The sequence below is a fragment of the Photinus pyralis genome, unplaced genomic scaffold (assembly GCF_008802855.1).
Source record: "Photinus pyralis isolate 1611_PpyrPB1 unplaced genomic scaffold, Ppyr1.3 Ppyr1.4_LG6, whole genome shotgun sequence".
Lineage (NCBI taxonomy): Eukaryota > Metazoa > Arthropoda > Insecta > Coleoptera > Lampyridae > Photinus > Photinus pyralis.
This window is the reverse complement of record NW_022170663.1, coordinates 9,881,264-9,906,365: the sequence shown is the minus strand read 5'-3', so window position 1 is coordinate 9,906,365 and position 25,102 is coordinate 9,881,264. Positions and strand designations below refer to the sequence as shown.

The window sequence follows — 25,102 nt, the reverse complement described above, 5'->3', positions numbered from 1 at the left end:
TAGCTTGGTCGATAGTTAAACATGTCCCACGTTACGTACAACACGGTATGGGCAAAAGCGCAAGAATTATTAACGACAACTTTGCAAAGTGAACCAACCCAAGCCGACAGAAGAGAGCAACGGAAGCTGCTAGCGACCCTCTACCTTCGCTACATTATAATAGCAAATTACCTCTCAGAATGCGTGGATCAAGTGGTCCAACCCCAGAAGCGAATGCTAATACGTAAACTACTGGTCGCTACGTTAGGAAGAATTTTGGAACTGAAATGTGACCTCGTGGAGGCAGACTTGTGTGAGTGGTCGCATTGTGGAGACGTTATCGAATCTCTTCATCTCAATCCGTTAAGCTGCGATTTAACAATACCAAGCTGCTTCACGCGAGAACGTAAGGAAGAGTTAGAGTATAGGAAGAGAACCGTCGAAGACACCCTCAATAAGCTCGGTTACCTAGAGAAAGTCCAAACCAAGATTCCCCTCACGGAACATAAGGCTATACTAATTATACAAACTCACGAACGTGCAAGGCAAGGACGATTAAGGGCTCAATTCATGAAGGAGATTCGAGGAATGAAAGATCGAGGAAAACCCCTCCAGGCGGATGCGGAAGAAGAGGACGACTCGCAGCGTCTCAGCTTAGTTGCCGCTCTCAGAATTCAAAAAATTTGGCGCGGCTACGTCGCTCGCCGACAAACCCGACGGCGCAAACTGCACGAAATGCTGTTGATTGGGATGATTCCCCCGCAAAAAAAGGAAAGCGAACATGTCAATAAAGCGCTAGCGGTCAGAGAAGATCGCCGCAACCTTCAAGAGGCTCGCGAGTGCGAATATCAATCCGCAATAGTGGAAATTCGCGATAATATCGAACGGACGCAGAGGGGTCTAATATTGGAACAGTTGGGCGATCAAGTTCGGACTTGGCTGCGAGAATATCACGCACATACCGGAAAAATTCCCGAATATACTGGCTCTGAGAGGCCGATTTCAAGATTAATGAGCAGTAGACAAGGTGAGGTTAGTTCCTAGTTCAGTTTTACTTAAGCCTTTACAGGGACCGACAGCGAGCTTAGCAAATCCTCCTCTAAAGAATCCAAATCGAAAAAGTCACGCAGCCCTAAGAGCAAGGACAGCAAAGACGAAGAGGAAGACGAAACCACTCACATGAAGGCGATTATCTCCGTCTTCGTGCCCGAGTTGACAATGGCAAAGGAAGAGTATGACGAATCTTGGGCGAACAAAAACGAAAGTGCTAACACCAGGCAACACCATTACGAAGACATAATCTACAATGAGCAAATGAACTCCATGGAGAATGAGCTGCGTAAAATTGTCGATGACATGATGCGCTCTGAACTGCAACTGTTGCAAGAAGCGTTCGACAAAGATCGCGGGTACAAAGGAAAAAAGCAAAAGAAAGCCAGTAAAAAGGCACGGAGAGGGGGAAAGAAAGCAAAAAAGAAAAAAGAGAAGGACTTGACTCCTGATCGCACCACCGAGTCTCTTTTTGAGGAGTTGATAGCGAACGGCATCATCAAAAGGTAAGCGTCCACCAAATCATATTTCTCCAACAATTCAGTTAATAGGTGCCCGGAAGTGTACTTAAAAGATTTCATCGGCGAACGCTCATACCACACCGCCGTCCCTCACAACAAGGGCAAAGAGAACGACATCGACCTAGGAGATTTTCGACAGATCCTAACCGAATATTGCATTCTACCGTTGTCATCAGACCAACTGCATCTATCAACCCCGCACATCAAATCGCTGATGATCGCCGGGCCGAAAGGCAGCGGCAAGGACGCCTTGGTGCACGCGATTTGTACAGAAGCCGGCGCTTTGCTCTTCGATTTGACACCGGCGAATATCGTCGGAAAGTATCCGGGAAAATCTGGCCTGACGATGTTGATCCACCTAGTTTTAAAGGTGGCCAGACTGCTGCCGCCTGCCGTAATCTACATGGATAACGCGGAAAGGCCGTTCGTCAAGAAGATTCCTAAAACTGACACGACCGATCCGAAAAGGTTGAAGAAGGACTTGCCGAAAATTGTGAAGGGTAAACATCCGCTTCGGTTGGACTCTTTGTAATGCTCGTTTTAGGTTTCAGCTCAGATGAGAGGATCATGCTGATTGGTGTTACGAGTTGTCCTTGGGAGTCTGACCAGAAGTTATTGCAGCAGGTTTATCAAAAGTTTCTCTCCATACCCAGGGCGGGGTATAACTCCAGGTATCTTGTATGGAAAACACTTTTGGGAAAATTTTCCGCGATCAGTTGGCAATTTGATATTAGCGGAATGAGTAGAATTTCGGATGGATTTACTGTTGGTAGGTCACCTTCGCCAAAGATGAATATATTATGGTTTTCTGCTGTAGGTTCGATCATGGAAACGGTGCAAGAGGTAATAACCGTTAAACGAATGCTGAGGTTGCGTGTGCTACCACTGAGTCCCTTAGAGTTGATTAACGTGCTGTGTAAGAAGACTCCGGTTTATCGAGAGGAAGATGAGGCGTTTGAACTGTGGTGGTCTAAAACGCCGTTAGCCAAAAGGAGATCTCAAGCTGTTGAGGCGTATTTGGAGGAGCAAGCCGAACTTCAAGCAAAACAAGCAAGCGCCAAGAAAAATAAGTGATAGATTGAGGACATTTGGGTTCCGTTCCGAAAAGTGTGAATTAGAATATTTATATAACTCGCACTGAATCATTTTCATTTTTTTTTTCGTTTGTGTACTTATTGTGTATGTGAGGTGTTCTCAAATAATGTCGTTTTTGCCTTTTTGGCCTGTGTGTATCTCAATGATTTGTTAATGTATTGTACGTTAATCGTCAGTAATTATAAATTTTGTAATTATACAATGGTTTTGGAAGAACCAAAAGAAAACCAGGGGGATCAAACAATGTCCGTTTCCCCAAGGCTCTTCGCGATAGCACTTGACTACGCTATAGAACAAACAAGAATGGTGGTGAGGAACCTTAGCATAGGCGACCAATTACAACTACCGACATTACTGGCGTACGCGGACGATCTACTCGTAATCGCGGATAATTTATAAGACACTGAGGACTTCGTCCAGGCCATCGGGATACCAGGTAGGTACACTCGGAAATGGTGGACCTACAAATATACAACGAAAAGAGCTACATGATGACAAGAGTGCCAGGAAACAACACCCCCAGTACAAAGAAGGAGAGAAGACCATAATAGCCGAGAAGGAGATAACCATGAAGCACAAGATCAAATATATGGGAACGTATGTACATAAGCAGCACCCTCAGCAGGCACCACGCAGTGAAAGACAGAATAACCAACGCATTCAGAATCACACACGGAATCTGGAACTTCATACGAGCGAAGAAAATACCGGACAGCTTGAAATGATGATTTACAACACGATCGTAGCACCGACAATCTTATACGGAATTAACACTTCAGCGCCAACAAAGAGCAACAGACGAACATTGAGGAGGGCGGAGTGGAAGGCACTCAGGATACTGAAGAAAACAGCAACCTCACAAGAAAGCAGAGAAGAGAACTATTAGAGGAAAAGACGATTGCCAGGAGACTGAAGATGAGGCAGATGAGATACTGGGGACATACCAACAGGAGGAACAAAGACCATATCATCCGGGCTGCCAAGATTCTATGTGCCTCGGAATGGAAGGTAGGCCGACCCTGCCAAACATGGAACACCACCATAAACCAAACGGTAGAGGTCCCGGGGATTACCATGGGAAGATGGGAAGAGAATAGCAGAAACAAACATCAAAGGAAGAAAGAAAGCAGAAAAATACTGGAGGTGGAGGAAGAATCAGCCACAAGGACAAGTAGCCAAGGGGAGGAGGAAAAGGGGACAGAAAGTAATGCGGGGAGGACAACAATAAAAAGAGCCTAACACGAGGGAAAACAGGGAAGGGAACGAGACCAAAGGATAGGAACATCGGAAGCCAATGAACGCCCGGAGAAGAAGCTATCACTAGAAAGCAGAGTTCCCTCTAAGGCAGAATACCAGTGGCGAAGCTGTGGCCGTACCCGTTCGGGTCGGATAACACCCAGTTAGCCGCCCCCCCCCACAACCCCCCCAATCCACAAAATCCACCACATTGTTTGGCATATGTCGCGGCCCAGCGCGATGGCAACAAAGTAGTGGAGAAACGTCCCTGATAGTGTCTACCAGGGACGCATCCTCACGACAGTTGACTAAATCCTGGGAGAGGCGGCGACGCCAGGCATATGTCAAAGTTTGAAGTTTGAAAAAATTAGTGTTTATTCTACCTATACCATCTGACACAAAAAAGGAACTAATTTCTGGAAAACTGACGGTGTAATGCAACTTTTAATTGCATTTTTTTCCCATACTGTCATTCATTCAGTTTTGAGGTTGCTTAACCGTTTTTGAAATGTTCTGGAAAAGGTCTCAACAGTTCTGAAAATGAATGGTAGAAGGTCATGGTAAAGAGTACCCATAGTTTACTCTTTGGCATGGAAGTCTGATTGGTTGAAATGAGAAGAATCTCTCCAGAAAGCTAATGTTTTTCATAGCCATAGAAAATGCTTTCAGGATTTCAATAGTAGAGATCCAAAATGCAAACCGTTCCCCATTTTTTGTCTGTTTGTGTTTTGGATCTCCATTAACGGTTGACCCCATTGTGAGAAAACTAAGATCAAGATGGACCTCAACAATTATTTCAAAAGTGCTTTTCAGAGCATTTCTAGGGTAATATGTAACCTATTTCTAAAGCTTTCTAGATCTTCCTTGGGCTTTGCAATTTGACTAGAAAGGCAAGGGACATTAAGACACTTGAAGTGCCATCTTGGGACCTTGAAGCGCACTATAAGTTAACGTAACGTGAACGCCAAGGAGCCACAGACGGGCTCATCATCACTCAAGTCATCTGTTGCCTGTCAAGTGAATGTCAAAAATATGGCTAAACAATTGAACTTTTCTTATCAAATTGTCAGCGCGTAAATAAAATATTTTAAAAAATTCTTCATTTTGTACTAAGACATTAGAATGCTTTTCAATTTTGAAGTGTCCAAATTGTGATATCGGGCCATGAACGTCGTCGTATTAGTGTTTAAATGATTGGAATTTGTGATGTTGCCAGAAATTTCCAGGGGCTGCCTTAGACAAAAAAACTCATCGTCGTCGGTATTTCCTTATAAACATATAATTAGTAAAATTAGAAAATGATTTTGTAATAGCCAAGTGAGTATAACGAGGAGAATGGGTGCTAAACCGAGTACGGCAAACGGAACTCAAAGTCCTCGGGCCAGAACTTTTTCAACAAGCAGCAGTTCGGAGGTTGTCACCACGCCCGCCGGCTTTCGTCTCTTACGTACGATTCCCGGCATCGACGTGTCTAGTGATAGACAACGTGCGAGATCTCTGTCTAGTGTACCCGATTTGCATTCTAGTCACGAAACTCTTTCGATGCCTCCGACGGGTGTTAGCTTTGATATCTCGGCGAGCCCCGAAACCGATAGCAGCTCCACTGAAGAAGCACCTATCGGCGGCAGCTCGGCTGCCAGTATAGCACTAGGAAGAGTTTACGCTGCCCATTCTTTACCGTCTCATATTTGGTCTTTGAATGGTAAGTCTAATTTAAGTAATGGTTCATTATTGCCACCCGTGGCATAAAATCGGGTTAATATGCTATAATTAGCTTAATTAGGCTTAATTGTGTAGTCCAGTTTCGGGTCCTGATTTTGTTGGAGCAGTATTTTTACTACCAATAAAGATAAAGAAAGAAACTATGAAATTAGTCAAGTTCCCACTTTATTTAAAAAAATTCTATGGTTGTGCTAATTATGTGCTAATTCGCTTTTACTCAAAGCAATTCCTGAGTGTGCCCTTCAAAAGCGCTACACCTCTCATTTTCATAAGCTTCTTGTCTTTATCACTTGGATTGTATTTTGTATGGGTTATCTGAATGTAGAAGATTAGCACTTTAATCTTGTGCAAATTTTCTAATCACATTTTATTGATGTCTTGATTTTACTTGGTAATGACGACGTGGTTTGTCTTGCACACAGGAAGCTTTGTTAGTTCCCTACATTGATCTATTGAAAAGGAAACCACGGTATGGTGCCCAAAAATTCAAATGCCCCTCTTAAAACATTCTTTTGTTTTCTGTTATATTAAAGAAGGCCCCCATTGGAGCTCGAAGTGTAAAAAAACTGCCTGGTACTTTTGCTAATAACCCATCGTTTTGGTGGGATCCATATCTCTCCCCTTTTGGGCTTTATGAAAACAAAAATCAAAGGCTGTGGCGAACAAATTTACAGTTAGTGAAAGGCACAAATACTTTCAATATTCGGATTTGGAGGTTCATAAAGAAAAAAAAAGGAAGAATGATATTTTGGTACTTGAACTTTGCTGGAGAGAAAATTACCCTTCCATTTCAAAACAGTTTCAAAATATTCTCAAATTTACCAAAAGGTTCCCATCCCCATCATTTCAAAAAAATTTTTAAACATTTTCTAAATATCGAGAATATTCTAATATAAGTAATATAATAATACTTCCAGAACTATTTTTAGGTATAGAGGGTGTTCAATAAAATAAATAAAATAAAATGTCGACATAGTTTTTAAAATTTTTTAAACTACATATATTTATATTTTTAGCATCCCTTAAATAAGAGTTCTTTTTTATGTCTTGTAATTTTTTTTTGTATTATATGGTTAATGAAGCAATTGCACCCCACAATATAAGCGACCTTGAGCAAAGCTTATTCAAAATTTGAAAAAAAACAGTTTATTGCAGTATTGCATTTCAAACGGCAAAAACTGCTCTTTATTTGGAGAGAGAAAAGACTGTCCTAACAGATTATGGGTTTCAGCATAGGTAAGTTTCGAGTGGGGTAGTAAGAAGGAGAAGAAAAAATTCATGCCAAAAATAGTCGCAGTTTGTTGTGAAGTCTGGTCGTCGCAGCAGCTTGAGAGTGTATTGGAAGACGGTGTTGTATGGAAGTCGCAAGGAAAGTGGGGCTCTTTAAAAGGCAGCCATTGAGCCAGACTTTCCAGAAAAGTAGAAGAAGTGAATACATATTCGATGTTGCAGCGTTATCATAAAAGATGGGGACACCAAGACACATTCTATTTTGTATCAATATACAAATCAATATATCATTGGTAGTAACTGCGACCACACATTAGCTAATTTTATATAGATGTACAGTAAGAGCAGAAGTAGGAGCTTCGGCAACTACTATCAGAACATCACCCATTTACTTACTTGCTATTACTTTCGCTAGGTATTAATATAACTGCGTTCACCTGACATAATTCTTGAACACAAGAAGAAAAATCTGGCATGAAAACCTATCCAGGTCGCACAATGGATTCAAATAAACACACAATTAAATGATTGACAATGATAAAGATTTGGTCCGAAACACAAGGAAAAAATTTCAAACAAAACCCCTGCAAAATAGAAAAGCTTCCAACATTTTTTTATGTATATTACCCCGCACGCAGCCGGTCGACAAATAAAATAATAAATCTTAAATTAGGTACTTATAGTAATCTGGTCGTGTAAGGTTTGCGATATTCAGGCGCACTTAACTCACACACACACGCTGACAGCTTTTGGAAACTTCACTTTACTTTATAACACAGAATTAGATAATCCGCAATTTTGTCACAAATTAATATGTTCCTCACCCTTAAACTGCTAATTCTTTACTACTATTCGGATCGATTTCACTCAATAAATGCACGTTTTGGTTCTTGAATCAATTTTTTTACACAGCGATATTTATACGTAATCGTCCTTGAAGATAAACGAAAACCTTTTATATTTACGCAGAATAAATCAAGAATAATAATAACTACGTAACCAAACTCGTACGTGTTCGCTCGCGACAATCAGGTTAGAATGCCCGATTTCTTCCGAACGCAATGAACTCTGGCGTGCGCTAACAAGCAATAAAAAATTCTTATTTCGGCCTTTTTCAGCCGGTTCAAATGAAATGAACATGAACGCAATTGTTTAAGTCCGAAGAGATCGCGAGTGTGGTACTCGTTTTCCCCCAGTACGTTTCTTGCTATCACCAGACTTACTTTCGTTCACGTTTACTATGAAGCGGTACATGTGGAAATATCCCTATGTTATACAAATTCAAAATCCAAACTTTTGAAACAACAAAGCGGCCACTTGTTCCACAATGCAGTGGGTCCACAAGAGCTTTCCGTCCCCTAAAAAAGGGAAAAAAACTTGATCTTCACCGGGAAAGTTGATTGTGACCTTTTTTTGGGACCGTGGGGGCATTTTCTTATTTAATACTTGGCAAAAAGGACTACAATTAATGGTGAGGTTTCTGGAAAACAGGACCGAACGCCCCCTTAAAAAGAAAAATAACTTTCAGGAACAAGTAGGCTCATTATTTGAGTGAATCCGAGAGTGAATCTTAGAAGAATACTAAGATATCGAGAATCGCATACGATTGATAGGGGAATTATTTCCGGAATTAATTACAAATTTAAATACAAATTGGTTTTTTTATTATTTGTATTTGGTGAATTCTGTTTGAGAGTTTGACATGGAACAATAAAAAAATTTTAAAAATGCTTTTCTTTAAAATTTTTTTCTTTGTTGCTGTTTTATTTCATTTTTCAGTTTAGATTTATTTTTATTCCCATTTCTCGCAAATTGCGACGCCAATTCATTGATAAGTCATAAAATACCTAATATGGATCCATTTTAGTCGGTCACACATGAGCGATGGTATCGATAAGTCCATGTTTGTATAATTATCGAATATGCCATTAATGTTTAATGTGAAAAAAAAACACATCGGTTAGATAATTATCTTTACATTTCGTGCGCATGGAGGTCGCAGCGCAAACTCGGGCTTGAATAATGTCCAGGTTAGCGAGTGTCTCTCGCCGGTAGCAGCTTTGTCGTCGCATATTTAAATTATTCATAACCAATCAATGACGCGAATTATACGCTAATTAAAACGATGTGGTGCCGTTTAATCGGCGGTTCGCATTCGCGAGAAATTTTGCGTACCCTTAACGACGGATGACCTATGACATTTTCCCCCGTTTTTGAGACTTGGAATGGGTATAGTTATCGGATCGTGCGTCCCCGAGGAAGAAATTGATGCCAATCAACGTTTCCATCGGGTGGTCTACGGTAACGTATACTAAAAGCCCCCTTTCAGCAGTTTCGATTTTTTCCCGCCAAAAACACGACGCAACAGTTTAAATATAAAATTCTGACGTGCTTTGAACCTTCGCGTCTTGCTAATTGTAATTGAAGCAATCGAGCCGTTCGCGACAATATTTGTTTTAGGGATTTAGGCGAAGAATTGTCGTAACGGTAATTGTTTAAAAATCGATAAGCTCTTCATGATTTATTTAAACATACAAATGCGGTATAAATAGACGTTTAAAGTAGATACCTTCATTGACATTCGTAATTTCCATCAGACACGCGTCGACAATCAACATAACACACGTTTTAATTGCTTTTGTAAATGAGAAAGTTTAGGCAATTAGTTTAACGTGTTCGCTTATTTGTAAGAGTAAAGTCACGCAAAGTTGGCCACAAAGTCCAAAAGAACGCCGAATCTTTTGACAAAACGATGGGAGTATCTTGAAAGAGCGAGAATGTTCCTTTTTTGGAATTTTTGTATCTAAGGGATAAACCTTGAACTGTGGGGAAACGACAATTGTGCATTATTATGCCAGTATTTCCCTGGAGATTCCAAAATGACAGATTTTCTAAATGGATTTCTAATGTTTTTCAATAAGGTTTCTTGGAGTCGGTTTCTAATATTCCTAGGAAAATATGTGACGTCATTTCTAACAGATTTTCAGAAGGTTAAAAAATTAGGGCCATAAAACCGAAGGTACAACACATATTTTTAGACCAAGAGATAATGACAAATTTTTATTTTTGGGGTCTCTACGTAGCTTCCGAATTCTAAGGTCTTCAAGAGGAAGATTCCGAAAAGTCGTTCGTAAGCTCGTTCGTAAGATTTATCTAAGAAAATTTTTGTAATTTGCAGAAAAGTGCCTAGAAGAGCTGGGGTGATTTACAAAATTAAAATGATCTAAGATTCGTAATAAAACGGCTCGGAAATATTTTCAAAATAAATTTTTAAGGTTCCGAGAGCCAAAGAATGTACAGTGAATATTCTAGAAATCCCGATAGACATCGAGGACCATGAAAGATTACTCATTGGCAATAAGAAACTGAGGCATCCTTTCCGGGAAATATGACGTGTTTATTTTAGAATTTTCGGTAGCGGTTGGAATCGTTCGAGAACTTTCGAGAAAGACCGGCATTTGCTATATAAGCAAAATCGAATTGTGCTGCAGAGAGTTCTAACTGAACGCTGAAGAGAAATATTCAGTAATAAGTAGTTCACACTCATGTTATTGTCAGTACCTAATAAATAATAAATAAATGTTATAATCCATGTGTTATAAATTTATTGTTAACTAATTGTAAATAAATAAATCAAGTAATTAAATTTACTTACGTTACAAATGTTTATGTAGGGCCAAACGCTGTAACTTAGCGTAAACAAATTTACACGCTCTTTTTACCGTCGAGAAATTAACAAGAGCAGCCGTTTTACGTTGCCTCCAGTATTTAAAGAGAACTTCCATTATAAAAATAATCTCCTTCCAGTATTTACAAATAAAGCGTCAGTGACAATAGATTAAATAACGCCGGCTGCGAAGGAACGCGTCCGCGCTTACGCCGAAAATAATGCGCACGTAATTGGCCACCTGCATCCCTTGTTATCATTAATTAACTTTCGCACTTAACACTTACATAAACCTTTTATAAAAATACGCAAACTTGACCAGATGTTTCTTACTTATAGCGTCCTATCTAAATTTACAATAATGACCATTTAAACAAATATCCACCTGCGACCTATAGCCCGCAGTGTAAGTGTGTACCTACCTTTAGGGAACTGGCATAGGAACTCGTTTAAATTCGCCTGCCGGGTTCCTTTCGTAGCTCCCACAGCATATAGAGCGTCTTTAATCGTTTGGACATAGCGTTGATGTGCTTACCCATTGGTGGAGGGATGATACGGCGCTGTCCATTTGTGATATTTCACGTCACTGTTTTTTAGAAAGATCTTGAACTCCTCGGGTCCTCAGTGTTTACTCAAACCCAAGTTAATCGCGTGCCCGATAGTGGTGCCGTTTGAAGAGATAATATTCATTCATTCCTGGTGGAAAGTTCCCCTGTAAAATCATAGATTGCGTCAGCGATCGTCGCCGAAAGTGTTTGAAGAAGTTCAGCTGATAGCTCTTGTGTATAATGTCGATCTTTATTGTGCACCAGGTATATTAATTCGCGTTAGCGATAACGACTTTTTTACCACGCGCACGTTAGCAAGGGAGGTATTGAGTTGGGGTAAAAAACGACCCCCAACTTCTTCTACGGAAATACACGTTTTAAAGCACCAGGAATCCAAATTATTATTATTATATTCTTCTTAGTGTGATCTTTTCCGAGATTTCGAGGACTTTTACAAAACCCTTGAATAAAGTTTTTTTTAAAAGGCGCTTTCTAGTATAATTTTCTTACTACATTCCGAATAATATAACGTCCTGAATAAGAAACAAAAAATCCTCGAACAAAAACCAAAAACGATTGTTCCTTGTGCCGTTTTAATTGAAAGTGTTATTTTCAGGTATAAAATGTCCAGCATGCAGTAAATTTCTCATTCCTGACGATATCGAGTATCACCTAACAATGTGCCTCTCCAAACCACGGATTTCTTACAACGGTATGTGTTTACCCTTGCAAATACAGTTGTACTGAAGGTTGGTTTACAGAAGACGTACTGACTGACGATAAAGGGGAATGTGTAATATGCCTGGAGGATCTTGCTCAAGGCGATGTGATCGCGCGTCTGCCGTGTCTTTGCATATATCACAAAAGGTAAGTGGAAGTCAAAGATATTCGACAATTACAAATTGATTTCAGATGCATAGATCAGTGGTTTGGTATAAATCGTTCGTGTCCGGAGCATCCTGGCTAGCATCGTTTAATTGAATTTATTTTGTACATTATGTAAATAATATGCGTGTATCGTAGGAACCAAAATGTTAGAATGAAAACCATCTAGTGTCACTCAACTTTTTTAGTTGACGAAATTTCCCGCGTCGGGATTTGTGTTAGTTTTCTTAAAATTTTATTGAAAAGGTGACCATTTGAAGTTGTTTTTATCGAATTGGGTAGTAGTAAATGATAAATACTCGCATATTCAGTACTTACTCTACTTCATCCCAACTAAAACAAAATATATGTGTGATATACAATGAATATATTGTTGATTTTGTTGTGCTATAAGCTGCTTCGTATGTGGAAGTGATAATCGGAAAACGTGATTGTTTTCTTTGAAGTTGCCGAAATATGTGACTAGTCCTAATTTGTAATGTTTTTGTTATCAAGTATTGTTTCAATTTATTGTTATATATTACTAAGCTAAATCGTATTCTCTTAATCAGGCTGAACTAGATTGCATACTTGACATATCGATCATTACAATATTTCCGCAGGTGAAAAACCCTGTAATAGTTAACACAATGTAACAGTCTTTTTATCTTCTAATCAATACTTCACGGTTGAAGGTCTATGATAAAATTAACGTAAATTCTAAAGATATATACGGTGTGATAAAAAAAATCGTGTAAGCAGCTTGGACTGACTTTTGAACTCGTATGAATGTATTTAATCAAATAAGCATCGATATACTTTTGTATAAGAAATAAATGCCATTAGATAATGTTTCCTACTTTTATTTTCTGTACACAACCTGCAATTTATTTTTTATTCTTATTTTACTTTAGATATAATAAGAGTTAAGAAATAAATTTTGAGTTAAGTAAACTAAATTAATGTCGATTTTTTGTGGAAAATAAATATTTTTGATACACATATAATGTAATTAATTGTAAGATTATCTAATTTTTTGCTAGCTTTTTCTGTTCAAGTCAAAATAGTACCCTAATATGTACGTGTACCTACTAATCATAACAAATATAGAGAACTCATTTCTTAATTTTCTTTTGTCATTACTTTGCCCAAGTATTTTAATTGTCGCCATTGCAAAAAGACAAGGTACCACATAAATCACTAAAACAAAAGGGCTAAGCTTTTGTCATTTAGAGTAATCTTTGCGTGTAGTCATTATAATTTATTTTGTTTATTCTGATCTCCGCATCTAAGGTATACATTATTGTGTTAATTCACGCAGTTTGGACGATGTTTAAATAACCGGATTGGAATTTGTTTGTTTTGATGTAAAATTCTACGTTTGTAAAAATTGTATTAAGCATTTTGTTAACATTTATTTTGTTTGTAAGCCGGTCGTTACGATAACAGTTGCCCTTATCGCTAAGAAATTAATTAATTTTGTAAACAGATGTCGCAGGTGCGCGCTTTAGATAAGAATTATGCGTATTTTAACAAAATAATGAGAAAGTGGAAACGGACATGACATTGTTAAATAGAGAAGGAAGTGTTTTAACGTGGCCTTTTGCCTTTGGCCTTTTGTGGGAAGTCGGGTTTTTGTCCGTGGCATGTACGTGAAGTCAAGTATTCATTTGTGTTTGTACAAAGTCACTCAGTTAGTAAAAGTTCATAAAAGTCAAGTTTAATTTATTAATGTCGTGTTGAAAGAAAATGACGAGTTTGTGTTATAAAGAAATTAAGTGTAATTGGGTTTCCTGAGAAGAATTCGGTTTAGTGTTTGTGCGCATTTGAATTGGGTTAGGAAACACCTCTCACAACTGAAAGAATGGTAGTATGGGAAAGAAATACAAAACCTAGTGTATACAACAACTATGAAGTCTTTGACTGTGACCGTTCTGCGGAGAGAATTTGCACAAAGAATCCGCGCGGGGTTTGAATAATGACTGGTCTACCGTTTTATTCTTGTATTAACCATTAATCTTTGAATTTCATGTCACAATGTGTTATCGTTTAAATTTTGCATAAAATATTTGTTATTGAAGCAAGGCGTACTCCATGGTTTTGTTTTGAGTACGTTACTGAATTATGTTTGTTATACTGTACAGATGCCTTTATATTGTTTTATTAAGTATTTATTTATGTATTCAGGAGGAATAAATTTATTATCCGTATGCTGCGTTGCTCTTTGCTTGCCATTCCCTGTGGGGAGTACCACATGCAGTTCGATTCTGAGCTGCATATGTTGTTTATATATTACTATATTCCGTGAAGGGAGTGTTTAATACAGTTGCTGCATATGTTGCTCTCTTACTGGTAGTCCTCTGCGGGACGGTGCGTAAGAGTGCTGGAGTAGAGCGATGCTTTTGATGTTTTTTTATGTGCATGCAGTATATCATTACAGAAGTTGTTTTACCTCAATTGATCGTACATGTGTTCTTGTACTAAATTGATTTATCCTTTGAGATGTTTTATTTGTGTATTTTGTTGCCATAATTGATTTATTTTATGCATTTATGGGTTTTGCTGGGGTTTTTGACCCAAGAAAGGTATCGCCTTGTTGTGTGTGTGTAATATATTTTACTTGTTATTGTCTTTTCTTACGCACAAAATTCTGTGTTTTATTCAATTCGCGTTCCGATTGTGCCACGTCCCAATGCATACGGGAACCAATTACACAACGTGCTATCCGTATCGAATCGACTGCTTAAGCAATTTTAGATCAGATTAGTTTGTACATACGATCTTTGTGGATTAGGCCTACAGAGGATACCACGTTAAAAAGTGCGCGCCAATTAACTCTACCTCCTGGGTGGTGTGGAAACGCGTTTGTAATTGTAATTTTGGATTATGATTTTCCGTAAGTATGTTGTACATTATTGATAATAAAATTGTTTGTCCATTTAATTTCCAACAGAATAGTGAAGTGTGAAAAGATATGTGCAATGAGTAATAATATTTTTAAATTACATGTAATTATTATTATTTAATTAAGGGGCAATTACATGCGTGTTATTATTTTTTTGATTATACCGCGAATTAAATTAATCAAAACCGCAAATGTTAATGAAACTCAAAATCGTACCAATTGTTAATTAATTACTTAAATCACATTCCAAATGCCAAGAAATTACTCAAATTTCTTCGAAATAACAGAGCTAATTCCCGAAAACACCCCACACCCACATGGGTGACTCCGCGAATAAAACAAGTTAAAAAGTAATCGTAAACGATTTACATAAAGCGCATTTCCACTTGCATTCATTTCCTATTTGAAAGATGCTACTTTTGTTAAAATTGTAAAAATCCGGCCACAAATATGAAGCATAGTGTTGCACATGTGCAATCCATTTTTGACGTGCTACTTCAATTTCAGTATATATAAGAAGAGTTTCATTTCAATGCTTTTCTAAATAAGAAAGTTGGAACTGCGCATGCGCAAACCTAAATGTTGAAGCTAAAGTTAGCTTTCCTTTGTTCGAAGTGGCTATGTATCGAATTTCATTTAAATCCCTCCATAAATAAGTAAGTTGGCACTGCGCATGCGCAAAACTAAATTTTGAAATTGGCGTTAAATTTGCTTTTATTCCAAGTGGCTATGTATCAAATTTCATTTAAATACTTTTATAATTAAAAAAGTTTGCAATTCCGTTTATAAATGGTCGAGATGCGAAAAGGGCACTGTGACTTTTGAATCGATTCGACTCAACTTTTGGCATTGCGCGTATTATATGGCTAAAGCTATGCCCATATTGAATTTCATGCAATTCAGTTCATAACTAACGGAGATGTAAAAGCGATCGGACATTTCTAAACAAAGTTATCGTTCACACGGACAGATAGAGGGACAGACAGACAGCAATACAAAATTATTGATCGTTAATAAACGGCAAAAGTGTAAAATTATGGAACATGTAAAAAACGGTTTGTTGGTTTTTTTACAATAACTTTTTTTTGTAAACGGTACGTATATAATATAATCAATGCATTGACTAAGTATATAATCAATGGCGGTACAGAAAAAATTCCTTCCTTGGTGCAAGACTCGACACCATAACGAACCAAATAGCGAAAAAAGTAGAACAATAGCTCTTAAGATAAAAAACTAGTAGCGTCTCAAAACGAGCGGACGGACAAAGTGGCCACAATAGCGAATTTTTTTTTATTTTTGTGGAAATGCGCTAAAAAAGGGTTGGGGAAACATGCTTTTTTCTACTAATATTCATATAATCAAAGATCATTCTTTGATATAATACTATAAAAGATGTAACAACTACCTATATAGGTATGAAATACTTGTGATTAAAACAAGCAACAAATAAATCAGTGGTCCAAATTGTTCCGTTTAGAAGCCACTCATTCAAAAGTCCCAAAGTTTGAGTTTCCTTATTACTTTATTTTTGAGCAATCTTAACACATAGGGTGTTGAAATTAATGGTTTTTGAGTATCCCCTGATTCTCCCAAGTTCTTGTTATTTTCACGTTCAAAACATCCACATATAAATTTATTTGACATTAGTGTTGTCTCGCATCCCCCCCTTGAGAAAGTGATCACATCAACAGGAGGGGATTCTCAACAATGTTTAAAAAATTTTGACCACTTGTAAATAGTTGACTTAGAAGGGTAATCATCCTCGTAAACAGCCAAATAATTTTTTGAGGTTTTCCTTGTTTTGTAAGGAACTTTATAACAGCTCGCTATTCGATTTTATTCATTCACGGAAATCGCCATCATATTACCTGCTTTGCGCTGGTCAGTTATGTTTTAAATTGTGATAAAAAGAGTTTTGGTTTATTACGCCACTGCCAATGGTGGCGCGTTTCCCCCGACTCTTATAACCTGTAACCTTTGTAATGCATTACTGGTATTGTAATAAACATTATTACTATAACCTCTTTTTTCTCCTCTTAATTTTTACTCTCTATACATATAAAACGCACGACACAAACCGACAGATAAGAACATTAATAATGTTGCAATGATTGTTTTGTAAATTGCCACAGAAGTTATCAAGGCGTATGAAATTAAAATACAGCACAATGGAGAATTGTTTCAAAATTCAAAACAGCCCAGTCCGAGAATATAAAAACAATACACCTCAGTTCAGTCCCGTATAAAACGTAAAGTTCAGACAAAAATATATTATAATTTTATTAATAAATTAACAATAGATACATATAATATATATATATACATTTTTTTGTCATTTGACTACATTTGTTCATGAGATAATTTAAACTAAACCCATAATCAAACTCATTTGGTTATAGCGTTGCATTTACCTACTATACTAATTTAAAAAGAGTTGCAGTGGCAGTGTCTTCAGACTACATTTAAACAGTAAGGACAAAGTGGTGAACGAAAAATACCTCCATCCTCCTACTGCATTAAATGGCAGACACAAATATACTAAAATAAATAACTTCAATTTTGGTATGAAACACAATTTGTACCATTAATAAATAACAATTAAAGAGCTGAGAACAATTTATAATCTTAGGTTAAAAAGGTACACAGGCGCAAATATAAAAGTAAAAAAAAATTAAATACACTGATAATTTATGGTACGTCATAATTCTGGCCTCTGACGTATCATTCGTGGATTTCTTATCCAAAATATGGCACTATGTATTTTTCCAAAAATCCATGTGAATAATCCACCTCCTTTGGCAATTGTACTAAAAAGGAATTTGAGGTAGTCGGTAATAAAAATTAAGGAAGATCTCAGTATTTGTATTGCCTATACAGACTCGGATACGACTTGAAAATGCCAATTTCATTCTATCAAAAATGGAATCTTGCGATTTTGGCATTAGAGATCTTAAAACTAAACAGATCTCTGGTGACCAGTGAGATACAATTTTTGGAAATTGTACAAATGACTTATTCAATGAGCCCCCAGTTTTTTAAATTGTTGCATACCACGTCATGTCATGATATTTAATGGAAGTCGATTAAATAATTTAGTTCCCATATAATAGGGAGATTATTTAAAGAAAGCATGGCAATGCTTCATCTGCAAAATCTTGTGCTTTTCTCTTGTAGCGTGGCTATGTGTATTGCCACATTAGTACAGAAAGTCGATTGTTTCACATATTTGGGAGAAAATTTTGAATTATTGAATGAATTCAGACAGAATTAGTATCAAAAATAGAAATTATTTGCCCATCTTCAATATCAACACACCAAGTTTGCTATGAATAAACAAATAAAATGATAAAGCGAGTCAATGTGATAAACCCAAAGAGCATATACCTCCCACACATTGTGTTAATAAGGCAGATCAAATCACTTAACATCAATTACCCATCAAAAAAGGATATCATAAACCCCAAGGTGGATGTCCTCCATTAATATAAAGCACATAAGTAAATCCATCTTTACATCTACCATTAATGGAATAATAGTAAGGCAAAAACTTGTGAAGCTGAAATCTAAAGAGAGTTACATTACAAACTATGGCAGATTCCATTAGTTACTTTCTATGTTCATAAAAAAGAATTGCAGCTGAATTTGTGGTTAACACGTGAAGGAAAATCGCCTTGACTTTCCTCTTTTCAAGCGTTGTTAGTTGATTTATCAAGGAATCTAAGAGTAATGTTGCAATGCCGTTCCTTCTGTACTGTTTTGCGACACCCAGTGACAAAATGTAGCCGACATCTGACGTTTTCACAAACGCCTTGGCTAAAATCCCAGAATCTTCCTCATTTAGTATTCTATACGGTTTTATTTCTGCGACTATTAAACCTACTATCACCTGATTATAAACTGCGGCCAGCGCATAGAACCTAAGGATGATGTTATACGAATTTAGAGTACTGAAACATAACCACCTTTGGCTTGACGTAATCTCCTCATACCACGTAATTGGGTATTCGATAGGAAACCATTCCTGACATAAAGCGCGTACTTCATCTAAATCGGTCGGACATAAAAAGCGTAACTGAACATCTGCCAAGGAACATATAGGTAGCTGTACATCAACGGAACAATTTTCATCACTTCTATTCGTATGATACCTACAAACTTAACTGAAGCATCACGGAATCACATTTAATATTCAATTACCAATTAATGCCAGCCATGTAAGTCCCTTTTTACCTTTTATAAAGAAACCATTGACAATATTAAGTAAATGTCCACTTGGATCACCCACATTTTTGACTTATAGAATGTTCATTCATTCGACAGAATTTGGTTTTCACTGATGTATTAGTATATTTAGTACCCCAAGCCAGGACATCATTCATTAATTTTTTAAATCTCAGTTGAGAAAATCATCTTCAATCTAAATTCCTTAATTAAATTTTAATTTGTATTTCCCTAAAGAATTGTGTCTAATGTCTGTACAACGGAATTTTGAGGATGCAGTGTCGAATGTCAAAATACAACAGTAGTGACTTGTCCTTATAAATTACAGGGTGAACCCGTTAATCGTTACTATTCCAGTATCCTCCAACATGGATTGTTCTTGTGCGAGTGCCCTTCAAAGAATGTGGTGGACCTGTGCCCCGTTTCCTCGCTGGCATTGCACCCTCTACGCCCATACCCCGCATATGCTGGTCCACTGCGACCAAGCGTAGTTTCATTGGGACAGTCCCGTAAAAAAGTGTTACTGTTTGATTGTGCTCTGATAAAATGACTATTGTTTAAAATGTAGTCTTACTGCCACAAGAAATTCTTATAGTTTTTACTTTTCTGGCACTGGTCATTATCTTATCCCCCACCAATTCTGCTTGGAATACAATCAATATCTTCCCTGTTATGATTTTTTTACTGCCTCCATGATTAGAGACGTCTTCCCAGTGCCACGCAAACCACTTGAGGACATTTGTGAGGGCAGTCATAGATTTCATCTTGAATATTGACTGTATTTATTTATTTATTTATTATCCCTCTCTTGTTCTAGACCCTCAACAGGCTTGCGCCCAATTACAGAGTGACCTGCATAATGATTTTTAAAGGTGCCCCTGCAGAAGGTCTTAAGTTGTTCTATACCACTCCGGTACTGCAGGAAAACCTAATTCGGAGTAGCGGGCAGAATGCTCGAAACTGACCTAAAAAAATTCCCATCTCTGCCACAGATGAAAAATTCACCTCAACCCAGGTTCGAACACCCGCGGGCTCCCGACTATATAGCCCAACTTTTTACTACTGAGCCACATAGACGGTATCATGCTTTATTATCGATCATTGAACGCAACAAATTATCTTATGCGCATTACTACCATTTACACTATGCGCGAGTACAGACGGAGCGACAGACAGATCGACATATCGACATCGTCGAGATTTTGTTTAATTCGGATTCCTGGTGCTTCAAAACGTGTATTTCTGGAAAAAAGTGTGGGGTCATTTTTTACCCCAACGCATGCGGGTTGAAAAAAAGCATTATTTGTATATAACAAGCAGCCTATACTTTATTACTAAATTCTAAAACCGAGGTATCCTATGCTTTGGTGGATAGGACCATAGAAGAAATGCGAAGGGAACATTGTCATTGCTCAATAATGAGTCGAAGACCATAAAAAGTCAAGAATATAAGAATTTTCTTGCACTGACTTTGAAAAACAGAACGAGTTTTAAATTTAAAAAAATTCTGCACTTTAAAATTGCATGCAATTTCTTTTCCATGTTGCAGAATACAATAGTTTAAAATGATAACGTCACTGGTTTCTAGTCCATAACTTTTGATTGAGAAGTCTAATCGAAAAAGTACGAATCGTTTTGGATTCTACGCCCCAAAATTAATAAGAAAAAGTGTTTTTCCGAAAAATTTTGGTGCAGTCGATTTTTGGTAAAAAAGGATGGTTATACACTGCCTTTTATTGAGCCCCGAAATAAAAATTGTCTCAGATCGACCGGGAAAAAAGATTTTCTTATAGAATGTGGCCTGTAGAATCCATAATTTCAAACAGTTCCAAGATTGGGCTACTAGTTTCAAAGTTACAGCCCTTTGAATTTTCTTTCGAAATTGGTTTCTAGTCCATAATTTTTTATTGAGAAGTCTAATCGAAAAAGTACGAATCGTTTTGGATTCTACGCCCCAAAATTAATAAGAACAAGTGTTTTCCCGAGAAATTTTGGTGCAGTCGATTTTTGGTAAAAAAAGGAAGGTTATAAACTGCCTTTTATTGAGCCCCGAAAAAAAATTGTCTCAGTTCGACCGGGAAAAAAGATTTTCTTATAGAATGTGGCCTGTAGAAACCATAATTTCAAACAGTTCCAAGATTGGGCTACTAGTTTAAAAGTTACAGCCCTTTGAATTTTCTTTCGAAATTGGTTTCTAGTCCATAACTTTTGATTGAGAAGTCTAATCGAAAAAGTACGAATCGTTTTGGATTCTACGCCCCAAAATTAATAAGAAAAAGTGTTTTCCCGAGAAATTTTGGTGCAGTCGATGCAGCCTTTTTTTGAGCCTCGAAAAAAAAATTGTCTCAGATCGACCGGGAAAAAAGATTTTCTTATAGAATGTGGCCTGTAGAATGTTGCAGAATACAATAGTTTAAAATGATAACGTCAACTACATTATGTTTAAACAGTGCATGTACAAATTTTCTCTCATGCCATTAATGCGAGCTATGTTATACACTCATTTCCTATTGTCTACTATCCCGTTCACGGAATAGTAAACACTTCCGTGTTAAATTCCTTTCTATTTTAATTATTTTATATAACAGCACGAGATGGGATGACATTTTTGTATGCCATTCCAGTTATTTATACAGACCGCTTTACAATCAGTCTAAAAGAATGTCTAATAATGCCGAAATTTGTGAAATTTGAGGTCATTCCATTGTAATTGCGTGGTAGCCATTACGCTGCAGACGATCTGACGTCATCGGTAAATGTTTGGGTGACTGTAGTATTTGTAAATTTTTAGTTGTCGGTAAATTAAGGGTAATCAAGTAGTAGAAAAAAATGGATACGGCTCTAAGGGAGCAAGTTATGATAAATCAATTCGTTGTCGCTGCCGGTTGTGCCAGGGAGCAGGCAAAGCAGCTGCTGCAAGCGGCACATTGGCAATTTGAGGTGAGTAGGCAATTAATTCATTTGTAAACAAAAGAGTAAAACATGGCCGTCACTTTTTTATTAGTGTTATTGTTTTGTTCTTCATGGTGTCAGGAGGTCATTCTTTTAGGGGAAGTGCCTCCTTATACAAAATTGTTCATTTAATCACCTGACAATCAGCTGATCAAATTTTCATAACAATCGCAGACCCCGATTTTTGTTATTGGTATTTGCAATTCATCCCATCTAAAAGGTATCTGCGAAAATGCCTGTGTCCTTTTGGAATAGACTTTCACCTAAATTAATGGATTATATTGTCAGTAGTTTTCCCGCTTCGGTTTAAAATTATCCTATCAGTTTAATAACACATCAATTATTTATTAATGAGGGTAATGTCCTTAAAGCCAATTATGTAAAAAGTATTACACTATCAACAAAATTATCTAAAAATAGACATTTATTGATGTTTTTGTACTTTCAGACTGCTTTGAGTATATTTTTTCAAGAAGCCGCCATTCCCTCATGCCAGACAGGAGCTTCCACACACTTCGGACAGGTGATGTTAATCTACTTACTTACACTTACATTGTATTTATATGTTCAGGGGAGAATGTTTTATCATTTCAAGTTCAACTGTTATCATGTAGTGTTCAAACTTCAAGACGATAGACTGAGAATCCCATTATGACTGAAGTACTATGTAGTAATTTGGCATTGAGTTGCCATTCAGGTGTTGGTCACAGGGGAAATTATTGCCACTAGCGTAGAAAACTATAAGGAAGATGAAATTCTTGTGAAATATGATGAAATTTTTAGTCATTATCATCAGTGGTGCTCTGCTTGGGCAGGTGCTTGGCTATTAACTTCTCTCTGTCAGTAACTCTCCACCATCGCATACCATTCTCTTCCCCCAGCTTGCTGATCATTATCATTCTTTTTCTTCCTCGTCTTGGATCCCCCTCCACACTTCCTTCCAATACCTTCATCCACAGTCTTTCCTTCATTTAATTAATGTGGGGTACATTAAAGGAGGATATTAGTTACAGGAAAAATAGGGCAATGGCAATGAACTCCTGGTTCAAAAAAATTTTTGAAGCTTTTGGTACCTGCGCAGGCGCTTAAATGCGCATTAATTGTTTTTTGGATTTATGGGCGGCAAAAGGTCCTCTGAACGTAAGCTTTGAATTATGTAACTATTTTCAAATAAATGTCATTAAATTTAAAACTCATTTGGGATATTCATGAAATTTGAGGAAATGAAATAAGGGTGAAATTAGAAGAAATGCTGCAAGTTATTTGTGAATTCTTTGATTAGAAACCAATTAATGTGTCCCATTTTTTTATGTTACAGATCATGACTCCATGCAACACACCTGCAACCCCTCCAAACTTTCCGGATACTTTAATAGCATTTTCAAAAATGTCTACCAGTAACGGTACCACTCAGTCGCCCAACGTAGCCGGTAGCACACAACCTCAGCCGATCTCCCAAGTACCTTCAACAGCACAACGATAAAAAGAAGGAAGAAATTATGTCCCATTGAAGTGTGCAAACTATTAGATATGTTATGGACTAAAATGTATAAATTTAGCTAATATAGTAGGATTGAGGTCGGAAGTAAGGCGACGACGACCTATACGTAATATTGATAATGTGATTTCCTTCGTTCATTTTTTTATAGTATAATATTTATGTTAAATTGTGGTGTAAGTTGAATCCGGTCAAAATGATCGCGTTAGGTGTTACATTGAATTGGGATTGTTTCATTTAGTCTCTGCTAAAGTAAGACATTTCGTTTTATATATAACAAACAGTATTGGCTTTCGTATACAATTAAATTACTGTAATTGTAAATAACGGTTATTTTGTAAAGCTCAAATTGGTATTAGGAATGGTACGTACAGTATATTTGTTGCAAAAAAACGCTTGGATTGACTTTTGTAAAAAGTGTCAATGTTCTGTAAATAGTAGGAGTAAGTTAAGTCTTCTAAAACAAAAAAAATTATAATCAATGTAGCTATTACACTTCATATGTGAATTGATATCCCAATGTACATCACCATTATATTAAAAATACATTATTTTTAAGTAATTTTTACACATGATTAACAGCACCTTCCTATCAAAGTCCAAATTAAAGAAAGAAAGATGTGGAAAAGGATTAGAGAAGCAAGGATTTAAAGTTGAAAATCTAACTAACCTTTGTGTTATGTAGTTTCTTGAATAAGTATGTATTGCTGTGGTCCCATGTTGAGCGCAAAGTAAATAATGGTAGGTGCAATGGCATGCCGTCAACCACAGACACCTGTTTAGCTACAACAAACCAAAATTGAAACTTATAATTTTATGATCCCTCCTCTGTATCTGTACACTTCCGGCATCTGCCACAGAGAGAAATCCCAATATTGACTCAACTTAAATAATTTGGGAGACACAGTAGTATGAATCACCTTATGAAAGGATTAACTACACAAATTTTCATTATCACCTGACATAATTTTTGAATGCGAGAAGCAGAATCTGATACGAAAACTATCCGGGCCGCACAATGGGTTCGAATATGATTGCCATACAAAATTCTATTCCGAAACATGAAAAGAAAATTAAACAACATTCCTGGAAGAAAGAGAAGCTTGCAACGCTTATTCGGACAAATTACCTCGAAAATGGTCGATCGACAAATAAAATCTTAAAATTACTTACAGTTTATTCCCCTTAATAATCTGATCTTCAACAACGGTTTGTGATAAACAAGGCTCCTGAACTTTTCTTTAACACGGTGCACTAAAACTGCTTTATTCCGACACGGCGCATTGAACTTCTTACAATTCATTTGTAATACTTAACTTTCTTCTGTACCTAGGTACAGAAATATTATAAAAAAGACGACGAAAGGTATATTATATAACGTACCTACATTTTCCAACCGTTGCCAAACAGCTCCCTTGCAGCCCTGTGATGCGTGCAGAATATAACCAAACGCCACTTCCATAATAAAATAAATTTTTTACCTCATGTTTTTACAAATAAAGCGGCAATCATACATAACCTTGATAACGTCAGCTTCGGCAGGAGGCTTACGCCGAACTAATGTGCACATCGCTGAACACCTTCATAACAGTGATAAAAACAACGTTTTAA

At 37.1% G+C, this 25,102-nt stretch overlaps 4 protein-coding genes across 5 annotated transcripts; 3 read left to right on the top strand and 1 right to left on the bottom strand.

The window, feature by feature from the left end:
• Window positions 1–21: 21 nt before the first annotated feature.
• On the top strand, window positions 22–2,624 carry LOC116173622 (dynein regulatory complex protein 11). The gene is made up of 5 exons (XM_031491242.1): window positions 22–1,006; window positions 1,049–1,535; window positions 1,581–2,050; window positions 2,095–2,319; window positions 2,368–2,624. The coding sequence occupies exons 1-5, from the start codon at window positions 22–24 to the stop codon at window positions 2,622–2,624; spliced, it is 2,424 nt and encodes an 807-aa protein (XP_031347102.1).
• A 2,246-nt stretch (window positions 2,625–4,870) lies between these two features.
• Window positions 4,871–14,122, top strand: LOC116173280 (E3 ubiquitin-protein ligase ZNRF1). Of its 2 annotated transcripts, XM_031490647.1 has the most exons (5): window positions 4,871–5,141; window positions 5,195–5,583; window positions 11,665–11,760; window positions 11,810–11,915; window positions 11,961–14,122. In XM_031490647.1, exons 2-5 carry the CDS (start codon window positions 5,217–5,219, stop codon window positions 12,013–12,015), a joined length of 624 nt encoding a protein of 207 aa, XP_031346507.1. In that variant the 5' UTR covers window positions 4,871–5,141; window positions 5,195–5,216; the 3' UTR covers window positions 12,016–14,122. The 2 variants fall into 2 exon arrangements, with proteins under 2 accessions (XP_031346507.1, XP_031346506.1); XM_031490646.1 differs by having other exon boundaries at window positions 4,872–5,583.
• Window positions 14,123–17,281: 3,159 nt separating this feature from the next.
• On the bottom strand, window positions 17,282–19,305 carry LOC116173279 (N-alpha-acetyltransferase 60). Its single transcript, XM_031490644.1, has 5 exons — window positions 19,018–19,305; window positions 18,783–18,968; window positions 18,429–18,737; window positions 18,273–18,383; window positions 17,282–17,651 (listed from the first exon to the last, which is right to left on the bottom strand). Exons 1-5 carry the CDS (start codon window positions 19,032–19,034, stop codon window positions 17,519–17,521), a joined length of 756 nt encoding a protein of 251 aa, XP_031346504.1. The 5' UTR covers window positions 19,035–19,305; the 3' UTR covers window positions 17,282–17,518.
• Window positions 19,306–21,607: 2,302 nt separating this feature from the next.
• On the top strand, window positions 21,608–24,053 carry LOC116174423 (UBA-like domain-containing protein 2-A). Its single transcript, XM_031492339.1, has 3 exons — window positions 21,608–21,981; window positions 22,442–22,516; window positions 23,312–24,053. The coding sequence occupies exons 1-3, from the start codon at window positions 21,871–21,873 to the stop codon at window positions 23,474–23,476; spliced, it is 351 nt and encodes a 116-aa protein (XP_031348199.1). The 5' UTR covers window positions 21,608–21,870; the 3' UTR covers window positions 23,477–24,053.
• The last annotated feature ends 1,049 nt before the right edge of the window (window positions 24,054–25,102 follow it).